This window comes from Grus americana, chromosome 35, assembly GCF_028858705.1.
Source record: "Grus americana isolate bGruAme1 chromosome 35, bGruAme1.mat, whole genome shotgun sequence".
Lineage (NCBI taxonomy): Eukaryota > Metazoa > Chordata > Aves > Gruiformes > Gruidae > Grus > Grus americana.
In genome coordinates, this window is record NC_072886.1 from 521,160 (window position 1) to 541,539 (window position 20,380).

Genomic DNA, 20,380 nt, shown 5'->3' on the forward strand with positions numbered 1-20,380 from the left:
TGCCTCTTTCTCCCGGGGCGGGACTCGAACCGGCGACCTCCGGGAGAGGAAAAAGGGAGGGGGGTGTGTGAACGAACGCGCATGCGCGCGGGGGAACTGGTGACCTCCGGGCGGAAGTGACGCGGTAGAGGAGGGGGGGGCGTGGCGCGGCGGGGAGGCCGCGGGTGCCGGGAGCGGATCGGCGGCGATGGCGGAGGAGGGCAAAGGGGGCTACAGCGGTGAGCGGGGCCGGGGAATGAGGGAGAGAGGGTCGGGTCTACGGTTGAGGGGAGAGTTCCGGGCTCGGGAGGTAACGGGGAAGGGAGAAAAGAATTCGTTTGGGTTAGGGTGTGTTGGGAGTCGGAGTAGCTAGGCCTGGTCTGTGGGGCCTAAGGGGAACGGGGAGAGGGGGGGGGAGAGCGGGAAGGGACCGGAGGGAGGGGAAGGGGGTTGGGGAGAGGGAAGGGGATCGGAGGGAAGGGAGAGAGCCCGGGGAGTGGGGGGGGAACCGGGGGAGAGCGGTAGAGGCGACCGGAGGGAGAGGAGGGGGGGCCGGGGAGAGCAGGAGGGGACCGGAGGGAGAGGAGGGGGGGCCGGGGAGAGCAGGAGGGAACCAGGGGAATGGGGAGGGGGCTGTGGAGAGCGGGAGGGGACAGGGGAGAGCGGGATGGGGGACCAGAGGAAGAGGATGGGGGCTGGAGGGAGGGGAGAGGGGTTGGGGAGAGCAGAAGGGGACCAGAGTGAGGGGATGAGGCCTGGGGAGAGCGGGATGGGGGGCCAGAGGCAGAGGATGGGGGCTGGAGGGAGGGGAGGGAGCCAGAGGCAGAGGAAGGGGGCTGGAGGAAGGGGAGAGGGGCTGGGGAGAGCAGGAGGGGACCAGAGTGAGGAGATGAGGCCCAGGGAGAGCAGGATGGGGGGCTGGAGGAAGAGGATGGGGGGCTGGAGGAAGAGGATGGGGGGCTGGAGGAAGAGGATGGGGGCTGGAGGAAGATGGGGCCAGCAGCCAGGGTAGGAGATTCCCCCCCTCCATCCACCACCACCGTGGAGCGGGAGCTGACGACGGTGCCACCCATCCAGAACACGATGACCGGGTGGGCGGCCGAAGCTTCTCAGGCCGCAGGAAGAAAGGTCGCGGACCGTTCCGAGGGAAGATGTACAGCGAGATGAACCACCGCTCCCGTAGCCGTAACAGTCCCGGCCTTCGCGCACGGCTGGAGGAGGATGACGGCGACGTCCCTATGAGCGAAGCGCACGACGGGCCCCGCGGGCGATAGTGAGTGGGGACGGCCGAACTCCGCGGAATCATCTTGGGGTCTTGCTGGGGGGGGGTGGTGGTGGTGGTGGTGGTTTGGGGCTCCTCCCCTCCAAATCTCACCTCGTTGTTTCCAGTTTGCCCTACGGGCCGCGACCGAATCGCACGACCAACATCCACATCACGGTCAGACGAGATCCTCCCGCCCCGGAGCGGAGCAGCGGTACCAGCCGCGACAGCGGACGCAGGAATTGGTTCAAGATCACCGTGAGTGAAGCAGGCGGCTCAGGGAGGGGGAAATCGCGGCCGTCGTCGCCTGTTTTTTTCGGGGGTTTTTTCTGGGGGGGCGGGGAACGGCGATCGCCGTACGTCTCCCGCGGCCGAGCGAGGACGGCGAGCGCGGTTGTTGTCGCCCTGTCCCTTCTCTTGAGGAGCGATCGGGCGTTGCCGCGGCCTCAGCTCGAGTGCTGTGAGCCCCAGGAAAAGTTATTAAAGTGCTTGAACGTCTCTTTGCGGCTACATGGCTTTTTGGGTTTGTTTTTGAGTAAAAAAAAACCCAAAACAACCGTGCCGAGAGGCTGCTGTCGTTAAGATTTAGCGACGTTTCCTAAAGTCCTGGCCCGAGTGCTTGGGGCGAGGTTCGTTATCCACGATGCTGCGTGCGAATCCCGATTTCAAATGGATTTCTCCATCGTTTTGGATCTCGCGGGGACGATTTCTTGTCAGAGCGGATTCGATCGCCTTTGGTTTTGCCTCTTCGCGTGGCCGGCGAAGAGCTCAGAGGAGCAGAAGGGTCAGCGCTGCCGTTTGCTCGTCGGTCGCTCGTGCTGGATTTATCAGATTTATCTTCCGTCCGTGATTTCTTTGCAGGAATCTTTTTAAGCCTCTTGTTTGTTCTGTGAGGGGTTAGCGGACTTAACGAGAGACCTTTTCCTCCTCGTTAGCGCCTCAGAAGTTTGCTGGCTTTTTATTTGCTTTGCTCGATTTAAAAATCTTCTTGGAGCTCTTTGGATTTTTGTCCTTAAAGGAAACCTTCAGGATTTCAACCTGGGATTGAGATGTGCGGGAAGGAGCGTCCTTGTACGCTGCTGTCGGTCTAGAGAAACGTCTGGCGAACGTTTAACGTTAACGTAACTCAAATCCATCTGAAACGGGGACCCTTTAGAGCGGAGAATGCGAGAGACGCTTCAGTGAGGATGAAAGTACCCGTTTTCACTTTTTTTTGGGGGTCGTTTTTGCATTTTTTGACGTCTACTTCAAAGTTTACTTCAGTGACGTGTCCCTGTCGGTTGCCAGATGCGAGGCGAAGGGCTTATCCACGTTAAAAACTACTTGCCTAATTTCAGAAACCGTCTGCGTAGGCTTAAAAAGGGAAAAAAGCGGAAAAAAACCCGGGGAATTACAGGCCGATAGGTCTCGACTCTGTGCCCGGCAAGATCACGGAGCAGATTCTCCTGGAAATTCTGGAAAATAAGGAGGTGACCGGTGACGGCCAAGGCGATTTCGCTAAGGGCAAATTGCGCCTGACAGATTTGGTGGCTTTCTACGTCGCGGTTACGGCGTTGGTGGGCAAGGGGAGAGCGCTCGACGTCGTCTCCCTGGCTTCCCGCGAAGCGTTTTGACGCCGTCCCGCTCGACGTCCTCGTCTCTAAATCGGAGAGACGTGGATTTGACGGACGGATAAGGAACCGGCTGGACGCTCGGCGTCCGAGCGCGAGGGTCGGCGCGATCCCGAGTAGATGCTGTGCGGAGAACGGGTTGGGAGCAACCCTGAGAGCCGTTGGGGTTGTTCAACCTGGAGAAGAAAAGGCTCCGGGGAGACCTTAGAGCATCTTCCAGTCCCTAAAATACGCCGCAGGAAAGATGGAGAGGGACCGTTGACGAGAGCGTGGAGCGACGGGACAAGGGGAATGGTTTTAAACCGAAGGAGGGGAGATTGAGATGAAATATTAGGGAGAAATTCTTCACCGCGAGGCACGGGAACGGGTTGGCCGGAGAAATTGTGGCTGCCCCTGGCTCGCTGGAAGCGTTCAAGGCCAGGTTGGGCAACCTGGGCTAGTGGAGGGTGTCCCTTCCCGTGGCAAGGGGGAGTGGAACTAGATGATCTTTCAGTTCCCTTCCAACCCAAAACCGCTCCGTGATTCTATAATTCCGTTCCCTTTTCTTTTTCCTTTCTCTCTTTTCTCTCCCCGGCCGCACGCAGAAGGCAGCTGCGTCCTGCCGCAGCCGTGACGCGCGCGGGTAGAGCTGCGGCCGTCGTCGCCAGCCCTTCCCGCACCCCGACGTCAAGCAAATTCTCTTTTTAGATCCCGTACGGGAAAAAATACGACAAATCGTGGTTGCTGAGCTCCATCCAGAACCTTTGCAGCGTCCCCTTCACTCCCGTTGAGGTAAGTCAGCACCTAGATGCCCGTTTTTTGGGGGTTTTTCCGGGTTTTGGGAGGAGTTTGGGTGATCTGGCCGGCCTGGAGTGGGGGGAAAAACACCTCCCGGGAGATTGGGGGGGGTGTGTGCTCCAGCTCTGCGGGAGTTGCCGTCCGCATCCCAAACCGTTTTCTTTTCAGTTTCACTACGACCACAACCGAGCCCAGTTTTACGTGGAGGATGCCACCACTGCCAGCGCCCTCAAACAAGTCTCCCGCAAGATCACCGACAGGGACAACTACAAGGTCCGCGACTCAATCCCTCGTCGCCGGAGCCGTTTCCTCCCCGCTCTGCGTGGGCGCAGTTTGTTGCCGACGCGCTCCTCCTCACGGATCCTCTCCGTTCTTTTTTTTTTTTTTTTTTTGCGTCGTAGGTGGTGATAATTATCAATTCGTCGGCTCCGCCTCAGTCCTTGCAGAACGAGCTGAAACCGGAGGAGATTGAGCAATTGAAGGTGAGCGGGGAGAGCGGTTGCGGGTTCTGGGCGGAGGGGAAGAGGCAGAGGCTTCCCCGCTCCTCCTCATCCTCGTCGCGTTGTCCCAGCTCTGCATGAGCAAGAGATACGATGGTTCGCAGCGGGCGTTGGACCTCAAAAGCCTCCGCGTCGACCCCGGTAAGCGTTTCTTTTTTTCGCCGCCCCGGGGGACACGAGGGACGAGAAGGGGCTGTGACGGGCGACGGGCGACGCCTCACCCCTCGTTTTTATTTCCCTCCCCGCTTTAGATTTGGTGTCGCAGAGCATCGACGTGGTGCTAAACCAGCGGAGCTGCATGCTGGTTGTGCTGCGTATCATCGAGGACAACATCCCCGAGGTGAGGACGGGGCGAGTCTCCCTGGACCCCCCCACCCCTCAAATCCCATCTCTGCCCCCCTCCAACCCTTCCAACCCCCGTTTCCATCCCCTTCAACCCCTCCTTTGTCTCTCCCCACAGCTGCAGTCCTTGAACCTGAGCAGCAACAAGCTTTACCGCCTGGACGACCTGTCCGAGCTGGCTCAGAAAGCCGCCGGCCTCAAAATCCTCGACCTTTCACGCAACGAAGTGGGTGCCACGCCGGTCTCCTTCCTCACCCCCCCACCCCCGGCTTGTCCCTTCATCCCCTTTTTCTCCTTAATTCCCCTTCTCCCAACAGCTGAAATCAGACCGGGAGTTGGATAAAGTGAAGGGGCTCAAACTGGAGGAGCTTTGGCTCGACGGAAATCCTCTCTGCGACGCTTTCCGGGATCAATCGACCTATATCAGGTCAGTGTTAGCCTTGGGGCGGCCCTAGGGGCCCGTGGGCCGCCCCTGCTCCGCGGGGGGCAACGCGGCAGGACGGAAGAGAGGCCGCCCTCCCCCACACATACACCTTCTGCTCGCCGGTGCCCAGACATCGTGTGTGTGTGTGTGTGTGTGTGTGCCCCCTCCCCGTGTGCGTGTGTGTCCCCCCCCCAAAACCTCGTCCCCAGGATCCCACGTAACCCCCGGTCGTGACGCAAACCCGGAACGAGCCGTCGCCTTTCTGTCGGAGGACGGCCGATCTGTTTCAGCTGCTCGGAGCCCTGCTTTTCCCCCCCCCCTCCCCGACCCCAGCATCCCTTTTCCCTCCTCATCCTCGCTCTTACTTCTTCCCCGGGGTACACAGCCTCTTCTCCGAAGCGTCCTGCTCCCCCCCGCCCGCCGCTCCCACCCTTCTGCCGTGCAGATGGGGCGGTGGGGGGGAAGTTTCGACACCGCTCCGCCCTTCCACAGGCTTTTCGATGGCGGGGAGGGGAGGGGGGGACACACCGCAGGACGCGACACGGGGCATCGCGTTGCCGTCCCCGTCGTCCTCCCTCCCCTACGCCCCTGCGGAGCTCGATGCACCCCCCCCCCCCCACGCACACACCTTAACTCCCCTCGCCTCCCCCCTCCCACCTCCTCTGCTTTTGCGCCCGCGTTTGGCCCTCGACGATGGCTGGTTAGCCAGAGACGGGTAAGATTCCTCACGGGAGGAACAACCTAAGACAGGCACAGCCGTGCAGTGGCCAAACGTCGCCGCCCAGACGCGGCCGATCGGCGCGGGGGGAGGCTTTTCAGGGCAGGTTCCCCCCCCTCCCCTAAACCCCTCACGACCACCGCCGCCGCCGCCGCCACCATCGTGGTACCCCTGGGTTCGCCGACGACGGCTCCCAGCGTGGGTCGGGGGCAAGGGGGGGGGAGGTCTCGGCTCCGGATGCCGGACGTAACCCGGAGCTCAACCGCGCTCCTGGGGGGAGGTGGGGGGGAGGTTGGGAGGGAGCGGCGTGAAGGAGAAGAGGCTCTGCCCCGGGGTTGCCCCCCCCCCCTTCCCCCCCCCCCCCCTCAACAACCCCTGCTTCATCCCCTCTCGCTGTTTGCTCGATTGGGGCTCCCCCCTCCCCAAACCCCCCCCCTACCCCAACGCAGAGGCTCCGCAGCCGGAAACAGCCGGGTTTTGCCAACGGTTTTGCCACGACTGGCGGGAATTTTTCCTCTCCCCCTTTCCCCCCCCCCCCCACCACCTTACCCCCCCTCCCCTTCTCTGGGCACCCGCACCCAGGTGAGTACTAGCCAGGTAAGTCCTGAGCTGGCCCACGGGGCCATCGATTCCTCATCAGATGCGGCCCGAGACCCCCCCCAGGGGCAGGGGCAGCCCTGGGGTGGGGGGGAGACAGAACCGGGCCCCCAGGAATTGATGGGGGGGGGGGGTGTCACGACGAGGAAGGGGTTTGGGGGGGGGGGAAGGCAGCTGTGGGGTGACCCCACCACGCGCCCTCGCACCATACGGCTCCGGTGAGGGCAGGCAAGGGGAGGGGGGGGGTGTTTTGTGGGGAGGGGGGCTAGTGTTTGCTGGGGGGGGGGCAAGGGCTGGCCCCCGGTGGGCGGCTCGGCCCCCGCTCTGACTCTGCTTCTTTTCGGCAGCTCCGTCAGAGAGCGCTTCCCGAAGCTGCTGCGGCTGGTGAGCGAGGCGGGGGGGACACACACGATGCTGAGCCTTGCTGGGGGGGGGGGGACGACAGGAGGGGGCTTGAGGGGGGGACCCTGAGCCTTGTTGTGGGGCTGGGGGGTGATGCTGAGCTTTGCCGGGGGGGGCAGGAGGGGATTTGGGGGGGACAGTGAGTATTGTTGGGGGGCTAAGGGGGGTTTGGGGGGGACAGTGAGCATTGCTGGGGGGGCAGGAGGGGACCTGGGGGGGACCCTGAGCCTTGCTGGGGGGCTAAGGGGGGGCTTGGGGGGAACCCTGAGCCTTCTTGGGGGGTTTGGGGGGTACCCTGAGCTTTGCTGGGGGGGGCAGGAGCGGACTTGGGGGGAACCCTGAGCCTCGCTGGGGGGCTTGGGGGGGACCCTGAGCCTTGCTGGGGGGGCAGGAGGGGACTTGGGGGGAACCCTGAGCCTTGCTGGGGGGCTAAGGGGGGGCTTGGGGGGGACCTTGAACCTTCCTGGGGGGTTGGGGGGGACCCTGAGCTTTCCTGGGGGGGGCAGGAGGGGGACAGGAGAGATTTGTGCCCCTCCCAACTCCGTCCCTGTCTCTGCCTCCCCCCAGGACGGCCACGAGCTCCCTCCACCCATCGCCTTCGACGTGGAGGCCCCCACGACGCTGCCCCCCTGCAAGGTAGGGATGAGTTGGGGGGGGGGGGGGTGGTTTGGAGGGGGGGGTTCAGGGTGGGATGGGGGGGGGGGGTGTCCCCATAACCCTTTCCCCCCCCCCCAGCCCAAGGGGGCGGCTGTCACCTGGGGAATAACCGCTCTGTCGTGTGTGTCTCGTCGTTGTGTCGTCTCGTCCCCCCCCCGAAATTCTTTAGGGCAGCTACTTCGGCTCAGACGACCTGAAGGTTCTGGTGCTGCGATTCTTACAGCAGTGAGTTTCGGCACCGGGGGGGGGTCTCGCTGCGTGTGTGTCCCCCCCCTCTTTTTTCACCTCTCGTGTCCTGTACCCCCCCACCCCCCCATCCAGGTATTATTCCATCTACGACTCCAGCGACCGGCAGGGGCTCCTGGATGCCTATCACGACGGAGCCTGCTGCTCCCTCAGTATCCCCTTTGGACCCCAAAACCCCCCCAGGTACGTCCCCTTGCTGCCGGTTACGGCGGGGGGGGGGGGGGCAGGAGACAAAACCCCCCCCACCCCAACACCGGCGCAGCCTTTTCAGCTCCTTTTCCCCCCCACCAGGAACAGCCTGAACGAATATTTTAAGGACAGCAGAAATGTGAAGAAGCTGAAAGACCCCAGTAAGACTCCCCCACCCTGTCGTTGCACCCCAATTCTGGAAGGGGGCGGGGGGGGGCTCAGTGTTTTGGGTTTTTTTTGGTTTTTTTTTCCTCCCTCCCCAGCCATGCGCTTCAAACTGCTCAAACACACGCGGCTCAACGTGGTGGCTTTCCTTAACGAGCTCCCCAAAACCCAACACGACATCAACTCCTTCATGGTGGATATCTGTGCCCAGACGGTGAGTTGGGGGGGGGGGGGGACGGGACACACAAAACCCCCATTTCCTCTCCTCCCCCCCCCCAAAACCCATCGCCTCAAACGGGTCCCCCCCCTTTTCTCTTCCAGAACACTCTGCTGTGCTTTGCCGTCCACGGGATCTTCAAGGAAGGTGAGCTTCACCCCTCGCCGTGCCCCCCCCCCCCAACCTCACCATGCACCCCCCAATCTCGCCGTACCCCCCCCACCGCCTCACCGTGGCCCCCCAACTCTTGCCGTGGCCCCCCAACTCTTGCTGTGCCCCCCCACAGCTCGCCGTGCTCCCCCTCAACCTCACCATGCCCCCCACCGCCTGGCCATGCCCCCCCAGTTTCATAATGCCCCCCCAACTCTCGCCGTGCCCCCCCAACCTCACCATGCACCCCCCAATCCCGCCGTACCCCCCCCACCGCCTCACCGTGGCCCCCCAACTCTTGCCGTGGCCCCCCAACTCTTGCTGTGCCCCCCCACCGCCTTGCCGTGCCCCCCCAACCTCACCATGCCCCCCTGCCTCGCCGTACCCCCCCACCGCCTCGCCGTGGCCCCCCAACTTCACCATGCACCCCCCAATCTCGCCGTACCCCCCACCACCTCGCCGTGGCCACCCAACTCTCACCGTGGCCCCCCAACTTCACCATGCCCCCCTGCCTCGCCGTACCCCCCCCCACCGCCTTGCCGTGCCCCCCCAACCTCACCATGCACCCCCAATCTCGCCGTACCCCCCACCACCTCGCCGTGGCCCCCCAACTTCACCATGCACCCCCCAATCTCGCCGTACCCCCCACCACCTCGCCGTGGCCACCCAACTCTCACCGTGGCCCCCCAACTTCACCATGCCCCCCTGCCTCGCCGTACCCCCCCACCGCCTCGCCGTGGCCCCCCAACTTCACCATGCACCCCCCAATCTCGCCGTACCCCCCCACCGCCTCGCCGTGGCCCCCCAACTCTTGCTGTGGCCCCCCAACTCTTGCCGTGCCCCCTCCAACCTCACCATGCCCCCCTGCCTCGCCGTACCCCCCCACCGCCTCGCCGTGGCCCCCCAACTCTCGCCATACCCCCCCCAACCTCCCCGTCGTCCCCCTCCCCACCTCCCCGTGCCCCCCTCCATCTCCCCCAAACCTTCCTCTCGCTGTTCCCCCCCCCCCCCCAAAACTCCGCCACCTCCTCTCCCTCTTTCCCGCAGTCGACGGCAAATCCCGAGACTCGGTGCGCGCCTTCACCCGCATGTTCATCGCCGTGCCGGCCGGCAACACCGGGTAAGCGGCGGATACCAGTCCGTTCGCGTGTGCCCCCCCCCAAAATTACAGCTTTTTGGGGGGGGGGGGTGATGAGCCGAAGAGCGGCGAGGATGAGGAAGGGCTGAGAGAGGCGGCGGGGGGAGGTTCTGGGGAGACCTTATTCCGCTTTTTCTTATAAGAAAAAGAAGGAGAGATTATTATTTTTATTTTTTTAGCGGGGTCTGTAGCAGTCGGACAACTAAATTTAATTATTTTTTTTTTTTTTTAACTAAAATAGAGGAGATTCAGCCCAGATTTAAGAAAGAAATGAGGTAGGGAGGGGGGGGGTGTGAGAACAGGTTGCTCGTTCCATCCCTGGAAACGTTCAAGGTCAAGTTCGAACGCGGCCGCAACCTGGTCTAGAGATGTCTTTGCTAGTGGCGGGGGGAATTTGGCCAAAATAACGTTGAAAAAAATCCTTTTCCGCCCCAAAACGAACCCGGGATTCGTTGATTAAATGCCCTCGGGGAGAGCGCGGAGAGGTCGTAATTAATATAATTAATCACAGAATCGTTTAGGTTGGAAAAGACCCTTAAGATCGTCGAAACGCCAGCTTCTTCCAGTGTTTTGAACAACCTTTTGGGTGAAAAAAAATATAATAATAATAAAATTAAAAATAAACTTCCCCCGTTTCCGACGCGAGCCAAGAGCTCGCCGCATTTTTAGGTTTTTTTGGGGTTTTTTTTGGCCGCCGGAACGCATCGCTCGGAGCCCGGTTGTTCCCCTTCGATAACCGGGACCGGAGGGGATTTGGCACGCGGGGGAGCGTCGTTCCAAATATCGGGAGACTTTTTTTTGGGGGGGGGGGGGGGGGGGGGTTGGTTTTTTTTTTTTTTTTTTGGACGTTTGGGTGCAGACTCTCCATCCTCGGGCTGAATTTTTCACAGGTCGCGCTCCTGCCGGGCCAGGGGTCCAACCCTTCATCCCTACGTTAAAAAAAAAATAAATAAGGGGGGTTATTTATTTAATTTTTTAATTTTTTTTTTTTTTCCTTTCTTTCTCCCAACCCTTCTCCCCCAGGCTCTGCATCGTTAACGACGAGCTCTTCGTCCGCACGGCCACAACCGAGGAGATCCGCAAAGCTTTCCTCATGCCGGCGCCCACCCCCTCGTCCAGCCCCGTGCCCACCCTCTCGGCCGAGCAGCAGGAGATGCTCGCCGCCTTCTCCATGCAGTCGGGCATGAACCTCGAGTGGTCCCAGAAGTGAGTCCTGTCCTCCCCCCACCCCAAATCTTTTTTTTTTCCCCCTCCAGCCAGAGCAGGGGGGAAGGTTCTGTGTGGTTCCCCCCCCCCACCCCACTTCACCCTCCCCCCCCCCCTTTTTTTCCCCCCTCCCCAGGTGCCTGCAGGACAATGATTGGGACTACGGCAGAGCCGGGCAGGTCTTTACCCAGCTGAAGGTGGGTTTTTGGGATGGGGGGGGGGGTGTTCAAGCCATCCCCCCCCCCTCCCCAACTGGGGGTACCCCCCCGAACTGACACCCCCCCCCCCCCATTTTTCCTCTTGCAGCTGGAAGGCAAGATCCCAGAGGTGGCGTTTCTCAAGTGAGCGGCGCCCTCCCTTCCCCCCCCTAAATCCTCACCCCTCCCGCAGTTTTATTCTTCGCCTCCCCCCCCCCCCACTCCCCAATTTTGTAAATAAATCAATAAATCGACCCGTTTCAACCTTGGCGCTTTTGGGGGTGCGCTGCGCCTTTAAGGGAGGAGATAGGGGGCGGAGCTGGCTTCCCGCCCGTTACAAAGATGGCGGATGACCCGGAAGTGGTTTTGGGGGGGGCGAGGAGGAGGAGGAGGGAAGGGGGAATCATGGCGGCGACCAGGACGGTGGCGGCAGCGGCCTTGGAAGTAGCGGCCACGGTACCGCGGGACGTGGTGCTTTTTCGACACGAACGCGATCGTTTCTTTCGCCTAGCCGGATTTTTTTGTGCGGGTCAAGGAATATTTTGGACTTATTTAGCTCATTTTGCATTTACGGAACTTCGACCAACACCCGGTCCCGGTCCTGATGATCCTCTTCGCCCCCGAGATCATAAATGGCGTTTCGGATTCACCGCTTCTTGTCTCACACTCGGTACCGGGATAGGGCTGCGGGGAGGGGAAGCGGTAGGGGATGGGGGTCTGGCCGGGCCTAGGGCAGCGGACCGGGCCCGTAGGCCTCGCTGACCCCCACCCCCCCGTTCCCGTAGGCTCATTGATCGTGGCCGCCGGTTGCCTGTTTCCCCTGCGTTCCGTGAGACGGGTAACGCTTCTCCGCGGAGGTACGGAAGTGGCCATCAGCACCCACGGGCCATTGGGGCTGAGCCGAGGTCCCACCTTCACCGTCCCGTTACGCCACGTCTCCTGCCGCGCTCACCGGTCCGAAGTACCGGCCGCCATCCCCCTCAAAGTGAAGGGTCGACCCTTCTTCTTTCTGCTGGACAAACGGGGGCAGCTCTGTAACCCTCGCCTCTTTGACATCACCGTCGGTGCCTACCGTAAGCTCTGAAAAATTGAGGCGGGGAGAAACCGGGACTGTTCACCCCGGGGTTTTTTTTTGCCTCCCAATAAACCCTGAGCCATCTACGTGTCCGGCTGCTTCGTGGGGTGAATGTGGGGGTCGTCCCCCCCCCCCCCCCAAACACCACCAATTCCGTGCGCTCTGGGTGGGCATCGCCGTGGCGGGAGCAGCGATTCTGTGTGGTCCCCCCTGCACTGGGGCCACCGTGGATGGAAGATTGGGGGGGGGGGGGGGGCTGTCCCTGAAGATCGGGGGGTGTCCCCCTCCGTGCAGGGGAGGGAGGGGTGACCCCTGTCCTGGCACCTAAATCAAATCCTCTTGTCGTACCGCCGGGCCGAGCCCCAGTGCCTGCAGAGCAGCTCGGCTCCCAGGTGGCCACTGGAAATGGTGTGGTGGCCACTGCTTTGCGGGGGCGGGGAGGGAGAGGCCATGTGCGGGGCCAGCGTCCACCCTTCAAACTGGAAAGGTCCAGCCCCTCGCTCCCAGGCTAAAGGTGCCAGCCCCAAAATGGCGCCTGACCTCAAACCTCCCTCAGCGGCCCGGCTCAACATAGCGCCTTACGTCACTCTCGCCCAAAACCAACGTCAGACTCTGTCTTTGACCGCAGCAAAGGGGGGAGGGTGCACCGTTCCCGGAGGCACTGCAATACCGGGACGATGCGCGGAGCGGAGGGAGCAAGCTCCGGGTCCAACTCCCAGCACCAAAAATCCGTTTAATATAAAGTCCTCTCATCGAGGACGTATCAGATATTAAACTGATAAGAACAGATACTACACTTGATCTTAGCCAAAAGGCCGAGAAGCGATACCGCAACACCACAACACCCCCGCACCGCACCCACCGCCACGCTCACACATAACACGGTTACCCCCCCCCCCACCACGCTCAACGAGCCCTCCGCTCCGCTCCACGCTCCCTTCCCCACGCTGCCCGCACCGTCTGGCCGGGCTCCGAGGTCACCCAGCCCCGGGAGAACCCCCGCAACCTCCGCATCGGGGCATCCCGGCGGCCCGGTCGAGCCCACGGGTGTCCCGATTACCATAACCACGCCCCTACGGACACTCGCCCCGCCCCGTCGGCCGCCCCAAACCACGCCCCGCCCTCCATGCCCCGCCCCGTCGTCCCATCCGACCCGCCCCTTCGCTGGGCAACGCGGCCACCCGATTGGCCACGCTCCGCCCCACAATTTGCATTCGCTCCGCCCCCTCACGGCCCTCCCCACCGAATCCACTCCAGCCGATTTGCATGCTCCGCCCACGATTTTCCATACGCCGCGCCTAAGACGCGCTCTCATTGGCCGCATTTAGACACGCCCACCCCAAGCGTCCCCACCCACCGCCCCGCGGCCTCCCCCGGGTCCCACCGCCCGTCCGCAGCCACAGCCCGGGGGCTTCCGCCCGCTAATTAATTAAATTAATTGGAACGTGCAGCAGCAGCAGCAGCAGCCCGGGCTGGACTCGTGGAGTTGCAGTTCCCCCCCACCCCCCCCCGCCCCCCCCGAGCCTGGCGCCTCCTCATCTCCTGCTTGGCGGTCTCGTAGCACCCGCCCTGGCTGGCGGAACGTGGAGGAGCGAAGAGTTTTCCCCAGGTTTGGGGGGGGGGGGGAAACCAAACCCAAACCCGAAAACAGCAGCGTGACACCAACGCGCTCAAAGACCGAACCCGCACTCGGGAAAATGTCCGAGAAAAGAAAGAAAAAAAAACCCAAAAAAAGCAACAAGCGCGGAGACTTAAAGGCCGAGCCGGCCACCGGCAGCACGATTCACCCGCACCCCACCCCACCCCCGCACCGTTCTACCCGGGGGACGGCACGGAGCTCACGCTGGGCCCAAGGCGGGGGGTGGGGGGGGGGGAAGGTGGGTTGGGGATCGGGGACACCGGAGCTGCCCGCGAGACGGGCGAGTAACCGCGTCCCCAAACCCCACCGAAGGGTTCCGGTAGCTTCGCTCTGTCTTTGACCGCAGCAAAGGGGGGAGGGTGCACCGTTCCCGGAGGCACTGCAATACCGGGACGATGCGCGGAGCGGAGGGAGCAAGCTCCGGGTCCAACTCCCAGCACCAAAAATCCGTTTAATATAAAGTCCTCTCATCGAGGACGTATCAGATATTAAACTGATAAGAACAGATACTACACTTGATCTTAGCCAAAAGGCCGAGAAGCGATACCGCAACACCACAACACCCCCCCCACCGCACCCACCGACACGCTCACACATAACACGGTTACCCCCCCCCCCACGCTCAACGAGCCCTCCGCTCCGCTCCACGCTCCCTTCCCCACGCTGCCCGCACCGTCTGGCCGGGCTCCGAGGTCACCCAGCCCCGGGAGAACCCCCGCAACCTCCGCATCGGGGCATCCCGGCGACCCGGTCGAGCCCACGGGTGTCCCGATTACCATAACCACGCCCCTACGGACACTCGCCCCGCCCCGTCGGCCGCCCCAAACCACGCCCCGCCCTCCATGCCCCGCCCCGTCGTCCCATCCGCCCCGCCCCTTCGCTGGTCAGCGCGGCCACCCGATTGGCCACGCTCGGCCCACAATTTGCATTCGCTCCGCCTCCCTCACGGTCCTCCCCACCGAATCCCCTCCAGACGATTTGCATGCTCCGCCCACGATTTTCCATACGCCGCGCCTAAGACGCGCTCTCATTGGCCGCATTTAGACACGCCCACCCCAAGCGTCCCCACCCACCGCCCCGGGGCCTCCCCCGGGTCCCGCCGCCCGTCCGCAGCCACAGCCCGGGGGCTTCCGCCCGCTAATTAATTAAATTAATTGGAACGTGCAGCAGCAGCAGCAGCAGCCGGGGCTGGGCTCGTGGAGTTGCAGTTGTTCCCCCCCCCCCCCCCGCCCCCCCCGAGCCTGGCGCCTCCTCATCTCCTGCTTGGCGGTCTCGTAGCACCCGCCCTGGCTGGCGGAACGTGGAGGAGCGAAGAGTTTTCCCCAGGTTTGGGGAGGGGGGGGAAAAAAACCCGGAAACAGCAGCGTGACACCAACGCGCTCAAAGACCGAACCCGCGCTCGGGAAAATGTCCGAGAAAAGAAAGAAAAAAAACCCCAAAAAAAGCAACAAGCGCGGAGACTTAAAGGCCGAGCCGGCCACCGGCAGCACGATTCACCCGCACCCCACCCCACCCCCGCTCCGTTCTACCCGGGGGACGGCACGGAGCTCACGCTGGGCCCAAGGGGGAGCGGGGGGTTGGGGAACGGGGACACCGGAGCTGCCCGGGAGACGGGCGAGGAACCGCGTCCCCAAGTCCACCGAAGGGTTCCGGTAGCTTCGCTCTGTCTTTGACCGCAGCAAAGGGGGGAGGGTGCACCGTTCCCGGAGGCACTGCAATACCGGGACGATGCGCGGAGCGGAGGGAGCAAGCTCCGGGTCCAACTCCCAGCACCAAAAATCCGTTTAATATAAAGTCCTCTCATCGAGGACGTATCAGATATTAAACTGATAAGAACAGATACTACACTTGATCTTAGCCAAAAGGCCGAGAAGCGATACCGCAACACCACAACACCCCCCCACCGCACCCACCGACACGCTCACACATAACACGGTTACCCCCCCCCCCCACGCTCAACGAGCACTCCGCTCCGCTCCACGCTCCCTTCCCCACGCTGCCCGCACCGCCTGGCCGGGCTCCGAGGTCACTCAGCCCCGGGAGAACCCCCGCAACCTCCGCATCGGGGCATCCCGGCGGCCCGGTCGAGCCCACGGGTGTCCCGATTACCATAACCACGCCCCCTACGGACACTCGCCCCGCCCCGTCGGCCGCCCCAAACCACGCCCCGCCCTCCATGCCCCGCCCCGTCGTCCCATCCGCCCCGCCCCTTCGCTGGGCAACGCGGCCACCCGATTGGCCACGCTCCGCCCCACAATTTGCATTCGCTCCGCCCTCCACGGCCCCCTCACGTCCCTCAACGCTTTCGCCCCGCCCTTGGGCTCGAACGGGCTGCCCGAGGCCCCGCTGCGATCGTGTTTTGCCCCCAAACCTGGGGAAAACTCTTCGCTCCTCCACGTTCCGCCAGCCAGGGCGGGTGCTATGAGACCGCCAAGCAGGAAATGAGGAGGCGCCAGGCTCGGGGCGGGAGGGGGGGTGGGGGGGGGAAGGGCTGCAACTCCACGAGCCCAGCCCCGTCTGCTGCTGCTGCTGCACGTTCCAATTACTTTAATTAATTAGCGGGCGGAAGCCCCCGGGCTGTGGCTGCGGACGGGCGGCGGGACCCGGGGGAGGCCGCGGGGCGGTGGGTGGGGACGCTTGGGGTGGGCGTGTCTAAATGCGGCCAATGAGAGCGCGTCTTAGGCGCGGCGTATGGAAAATCGTGGGCGGAGCATGCAAATCGTCTGGAGGGGATTCGGTGGGGGGCCGTGAGGGGGCGGAGCGAATGCAAATTGTGGGGCGGAGCGTGGCCAATCGGGTGGCCGCGTTGCCCAGCGAAGGGGCGGGGCGGATGGGACGACGGGGCGGGGCATGGAGGGCGGGGCGTGGTTTGGGGCGGCCGACGGGGCGGGGCGAGTGTCCGTAGGGGGCGTGGTTATGGTAATCGGGACACCCGTGGGCTCGACCGGGCCGCCGGGATGCCCCGATGCGGAGGTTGCGGGGGTTCTCCCGGGGCTGAGTGACCTCGGAGCCGGGCCAGGCGGTGCGGGCAGCGTGGGGAAGGGAGCGTGGAGCGGAGCGGAGGGCTCGTTGAGCGTGGTGGGGGGGGGGTAACCGTGTTATGTGTGAGCGTGTCGGTGGGTGCGGTGGGGGGGGTGTTGTGGTGTTGCGGTATCGCTTCTCGGCCTTTTGGCTAAGATCAAGTGTAGTATCTGTTCTTATCAGTTTAATATCTGATACGTCCTCGATGAGAGGACTTTATATTAAACGGATTTTTGGTGCTGGGAGTTGGACCCGGAGCTTGCTCCCTCCGCTCCGCGCATCGTCCCGGTATTGCAGTGCCTCCGGGAACGGTGCACCCTCCCCCCTTTGCTGCGGTCAAAGACAGAGCGAAGCTACCGGAACCCTTCGGTGGACTTGGGGACGCGGTTCCTCGCCCGTCTCCCGGGCAGCTCCGGTGTCCCCGTTCCCCAACCCCCCGCTCCCCCTTGGGCCCAGCGTGAGCTCCGTGCCGTCCCCCGGGTAGAACGATGCGGGGGTGGGGTGGGGTGCGGGTGAATCGTGCTGCCGGTGGCCGGCTCGGCCTTTAAGTCTCCGCGCTTGTTGCTTTTTTTGGTTTGGTTTTTTTTTCTTTTCTCGGACATTTTCCCGAGTGCGGGTTCGGTCTTTGAGCGCGTTGGTGTCACGCTGCTGTTTCCGGGTTTGGGTTTGGTTCCCCCCCCCCCCCAAACCTGGGGAAAACTCTTCGCTCCTCCACGTTCCGCCAGCCAGGGCGGGTGCTACGAGACCGCCAAGCAGGAGATGAGGAGGCGCCAGGCTCGGGGGGGCGGGAGGGGGGGGGGCTGCAACTCCACGAGCCCAGCCCGGGCTGTGGCTGTTGCTGCACGTTCCAATTAATTTAATTAATTAGCGGGCGGAAGCCCCCGGGCTGTGGCTGCGGACGGGCGGCGGGACCCGGGGGAGGCCGCGGGGCGGTGGGTGGGGACGCTTGGGGTGGGCGTGTCTAAATGCGGCCAATGAGAGCGCGTCTTAGGCGCGGCGTATGGAAAATCGTGGGCGGAGCATGCAAATCGTCTGGAGGGGATTCGGTGGGGAGGGCCGTGAGGGGGCGGAGCGAATGCAAATTGTGGGGCGGAGCGTGGCCAATCGGGTGGCCGCGTTGCCCAGCGAAGGGGCGGGTCGGATGGGACGACGGGGCGGGGCATGGAGGGCGGGGCGTGGTTTGGGGCGGCCGAAGGGGCGGGGCGAGTGTCCGTAGGGGCGTGGTTATGGTAATCGGGACACCCGTGGGCTCGACCGGGCCGCCGGGATGCCCCGATGCGGAGGTTGCGGGGGTTCTCCCGGGGCTGAGTGACCTCGGAGCCGGGTCAGGCGGTGCGGGCAGCGTGGGGAAGGGAGCGTGGAGCGGAGCGGAGGGCTCGTTGAGCGTGGTGGGGGGGGGGGTAACCGTGTTATGTGTGAGCGTGTCGGTGGGTGCGGTGCGGGGGTGTTGTGGTGTTGCGGTATCGCTTCTCGGCCTTTTGGCTAAGATCAAGTGTAGTATCTGTTCTTATCAGTTTAATATCTGATACGTCCTCGATGAGAGGACTTTATATTAAACGGATTTTTGGTGCTGGGAGTTGGACCCGGAGCTTGCTCCCTCCGCTCCGCGCATCGTCCCGGTATTGCAGTGCCTCCGGGAACGGTGCACCCTCCCCCCTTTGCTGCGGTCAAAGACAGAGCGAAGCTACCGGAACCCTTCGGTGGGGTTTGGGGACGCGGTTCCTCGCCCGTCTCCCGGGCAGCTCCGGTGTCCCCGATCCCCAACCCACCTTCCCCCCCCGCCCCCCCCCGCCTTGGGCCCAGCGTGAGCTCCGTGCCGTCCCCCGGGTAGAACGGAGCGGGGGTGGGGTGCGGGTGAATCGTGCTGCCGGTGGCCGGCTCGGCCTTTAAGTCTCCGCGCTTGTTGCTTTTTTTGGTTTGGGTTTTTTTTCTTTTCTCGGACATTTTCCCGAGCGCGGGTTCGGTCTTTGAGCGCGTTGGTGTCACGCTGCTGTTTCCGGGTTTTTTTCCCCCCCCCCAAACCTGGGGAAAACTCCTCGCTCCTCCACGTTCCGCCAGCCAGGGCGGGTGCTACGAGACCGCCAAGCAGGAGATGAGGAGGCGCCAGGCTCGGGGGGGCGGGAGGGGGGGGGGCTGCAACTCCACGAGCCCAGCCCGGGCTGTGGCTGCTGCTGCACGTTCCAATTAATTTAATTAATTAGCGGGCGGAAGCCCCCGGGCTGTGGCTGCGGACGGGCGGCGGGACCCGGGGGAGGCCGCGGGGCGGTGGGTGGGGACGCTTGGGGTGGGCGTGTCTAAATGCGGCCAATGAGAGCGCGTCTTAGGCGCGGCGTATGGAAAATCGTGGGCGGAGCATGCAAATCGGCTGGAGGGGATTCGGTGGGGAGGGCCGTGAGGGGGCGGAGCGAATGCAAATTGTGGGGCGGAGCGTGGCCAATCGGGTGGCCGCGTTGCCCAGAGAAGGGGCGGGGCATGGAGGGCGGGGCGTGGTTTGGGGCGGCCGACGGGGCGGGTCGAGTGCCCGTAGGGGCGTGGTTATGGTAATCGGGACACCCGTGGGCTCGACCGGGCCGCCGGGATGCCCCGATGCGGGGGTTGCGGGGGTTCTCCCGGGGCTGAGTGACCTCGGAGCCGGGCCAGGCGGTGCGGGCAGAGTGGGGAAGGGAGCGTGGAGCGGAGCGGAGGGCTCGTTGAGCGTGGTGGGGGGGGGGGGTAACCGTGTTATGTGTGAGCGTGGCGGTGGGTGCGGTGCGGGGGTGTTGGGGTGTTGCGGTATCGCTTCTCGGCCTTTTGGCTAAGATCAAGTGTAGTATCTGTTCTTATCAGTTTAATATCTGATACGTCCTCGATGAGAGGACTTTATATTAAACGGATTTTTGGTGCTGGGAGTTGGACCCGGAGCTTGCTCCCTCCGCTCCGCGCATCGTCCCGGTATTGCAGTGCCTCCGGGAACGGTGCACCCTCCCCCCTTTGCTGCGGTCAAAGACAGAGCGAAGCTACCGGAACCCTTCGGTGGGGTTTGGGGACGCGGTTACTCGCCCGTCTCGCGGGCAGCTCCGGTGTCCCCGATCCCCAACCCACCTTCCCCTCCCCCCACCCCCCGCCTTGGGCCCAGCGTGAGCTCCGTGCCGTCCCCCGGGTAGAACGGAGCGGGGGTGGGGTGGGGTGCGGGTGAATCGTGCTGCCGGTGGCCGGCTCGGCCTTTAAGTCTCCGCGCTTGTTGCTTTTTTTTGGTTTTTTTTTTCTTTCTTTTCTCGGACATTTTCCCGAGTGCGGGTTCGGTCTTTGAGCGCGTTGGTGTCACGCTGCTGTTTTCGGGTTTGGGTTTGGTTTTTCCCCCCCCCCCCCCCAAACCTGGGGAAAACTCTTCGCTCCTCCACGTTCCGCCAGCCAGGGCGGGTGCTACGAGACCGCCAAGCAGGAGATGAGGAGGCGCCAGGCTCGGGGGGGGCGGGAGGCGGGGGGCTGCAACTCCACGAGCCCAGCCCGGGCTGTGGCTGTTGCTGCACGTTCCAATTAATTTAATTAATTAGCGGGCGGAAGCCCCCGGGCTGTGGCTGCGGACGGGCGGCGGGACCCGGGGGAGGCCGCGGGGCGGTGGGTGGGGACGCTTGGGGTGGGCGTGTCTAAATGCGGCCAATGAGAGCGCGTCTTAGGCGCGGCGTATGGAAAATCGTGGGCGGAGCATGCAAATCGGCTGGAGGGGATTCGGTGGGGAGGGCCGTGAGGGGGCGGAGCGAATGCAAATTGTGGGGCGGAGCGTGGCCAATCGGGTGGCCGCAAGGAAGGGCGCATGCAAATGAGGGGCGGGGGGCGCTCGACTCGCGGTGGGCGGGGAATCGAGGGGCGGGGTTATGCTAATACAGCCTC

At 63.5% G+C, this 20,380-nt stretch overlaps 2 protein-coding genes and 6 non-coding genes across 8 annotated transcripts; 5 read left to right on the top strand and 3 right to left on the bottom strand.

The window, feature by feature from the left end:
• Nucleotides 1-113: 113 nt before the first annotated feature.
• NXF1 (nuclear RNA export factor 1) lies at nucleotides 114-11,043 on the top strand. The gene is made up of 21 exons (XM_054808346.1): nucleotides 114-218; nucleotides 1,057-1,252; nucleotides 1,369-1,498; nucleotides 3,538-3,621; nucleotides 3,796-3,900; nucleotides 4,029-4,109; nucleotides 4,199-4,268; nucleotides 4,379-4,467; nucleotides 4,588-4,695; nucleotides 4,787-4,896; nucleotides 6,556-6,592; nucleotides 7,178-7,246; nucleotides 7,437-7,492; nucleotides 7,589-7,696; nucleotides 7,805-7,863; nucleotides 7,966-8,081; nucleotides 8,189-8,231; nucleotides 9,282-9,354; nucleotides 10,396-10,578; nucleotides 10,715-10,775; nucleotides 10,885-11,043. The coding sequence occupies exons 1-21, from the start codon at nucleotides 188-190 to the stop codon at nucleotides 10,921-10,923; spliced, it is 1,848 nt and encodes a 615-aa protein (XP_054664321.1). The 5' UTR covers nucleotides 114-187; the 3' UTR covers nucleotides 10,924-11,043.
• Nucleotide 11,044: 1 nt separating this feature from the next.
• TMEM223 (transmembrane protein 223) lies at nucleotides 11,045-11,934 on the top strand. Its single transcript, XM_054808348.1, has 2 exons — nucleotides 11,045-11,445; nucleotides 11,561-11,934. Exons 1-2 carry the CDS (start codon nucleotides 11,118-11,120, stop codon nucleotides 11,857-11,859), a joined length of 627 nt encoding a protein of 208 aa, XP_054664323.1. The 5' UTR covers nucleotides 11,045-11,117; the 3' UTR covers nucleotides 11,860-11,934.
• Nucleotides 11,935-12,486: 552 nt separating this feature from the next.
• LOC129198781 (U2 spliceosomal RNA) lies at nucleotides 12,487-12,677 on the bottom strand. Its single transcript, XR_008574528.1, has one exon. It is a non-coding gene; the product is annotated as a U2 spliceosomal RNA (small nuclear RNA).
• Nucleotides 12,678-13,843: 1,166 nt separating this feature from the next.
• On the bottom strand, nucleotides 13,844-14,034 carry LOC129198786 (U2 spliceosomal RNA). Its single transcript, XR_008574532.1, has one exon. It is a non-coding gene; the product is annotated as a U2 spliceosomal RNA (small nuclear RNA).
• A 1,142-nt stretch (nucleotides 14,035-15,176) lies between these two features.
• LOC129198787 (U2 spliceosomal RNA) lies at nucleotides 15,177-15,367 on the bottom strand. Its single transcript, XR_008574533.1, has one exon. It is a non-coding gene; the product is annotated as a U2 spliceosomal RNA (small nuclear RNA).
• A 1,274-nt stretch (nucleotides 15,368-16,641) lies between these two features.
• On the top strand, nucleotides 16,642-16,832 carry LOC129198788 (U2 spliceosomal RNA). The gene has a single exon (XR_008574535.1). It is a non-coding gene; the product is annotated as a U2 spliceosomal RNA (small nuclear RNA).
• Nucleotides 16,833-17,972: 1,140 nt separating this feature from the next.
• LOC129198789 (U2 spliceosomal RNA) lies at nucleotides 17,973-18,163 on the top strand. Its single transcript, XR_008574536.1, has one exon. It is a non-coding gene; the product is annotated as a U2 spliceosomal RNA (small nuclear RNA).
• Nucleotides 18,164-19,284: 1,121 nt separating this feature from the next.
• On the top strand, nucleotides 19,285-19,475 carry LOC129198783 (U2 spliceosomal RNA). The gene has a single exon (XR_008574529.1). It is a non-coding gene; the product is annotated as a U2 spliceosomal RNA (small nuclear RNA).
• The last annotated feature ends 905 nt before the right edge of the window (nucleotides 19,476-20,380 follow it).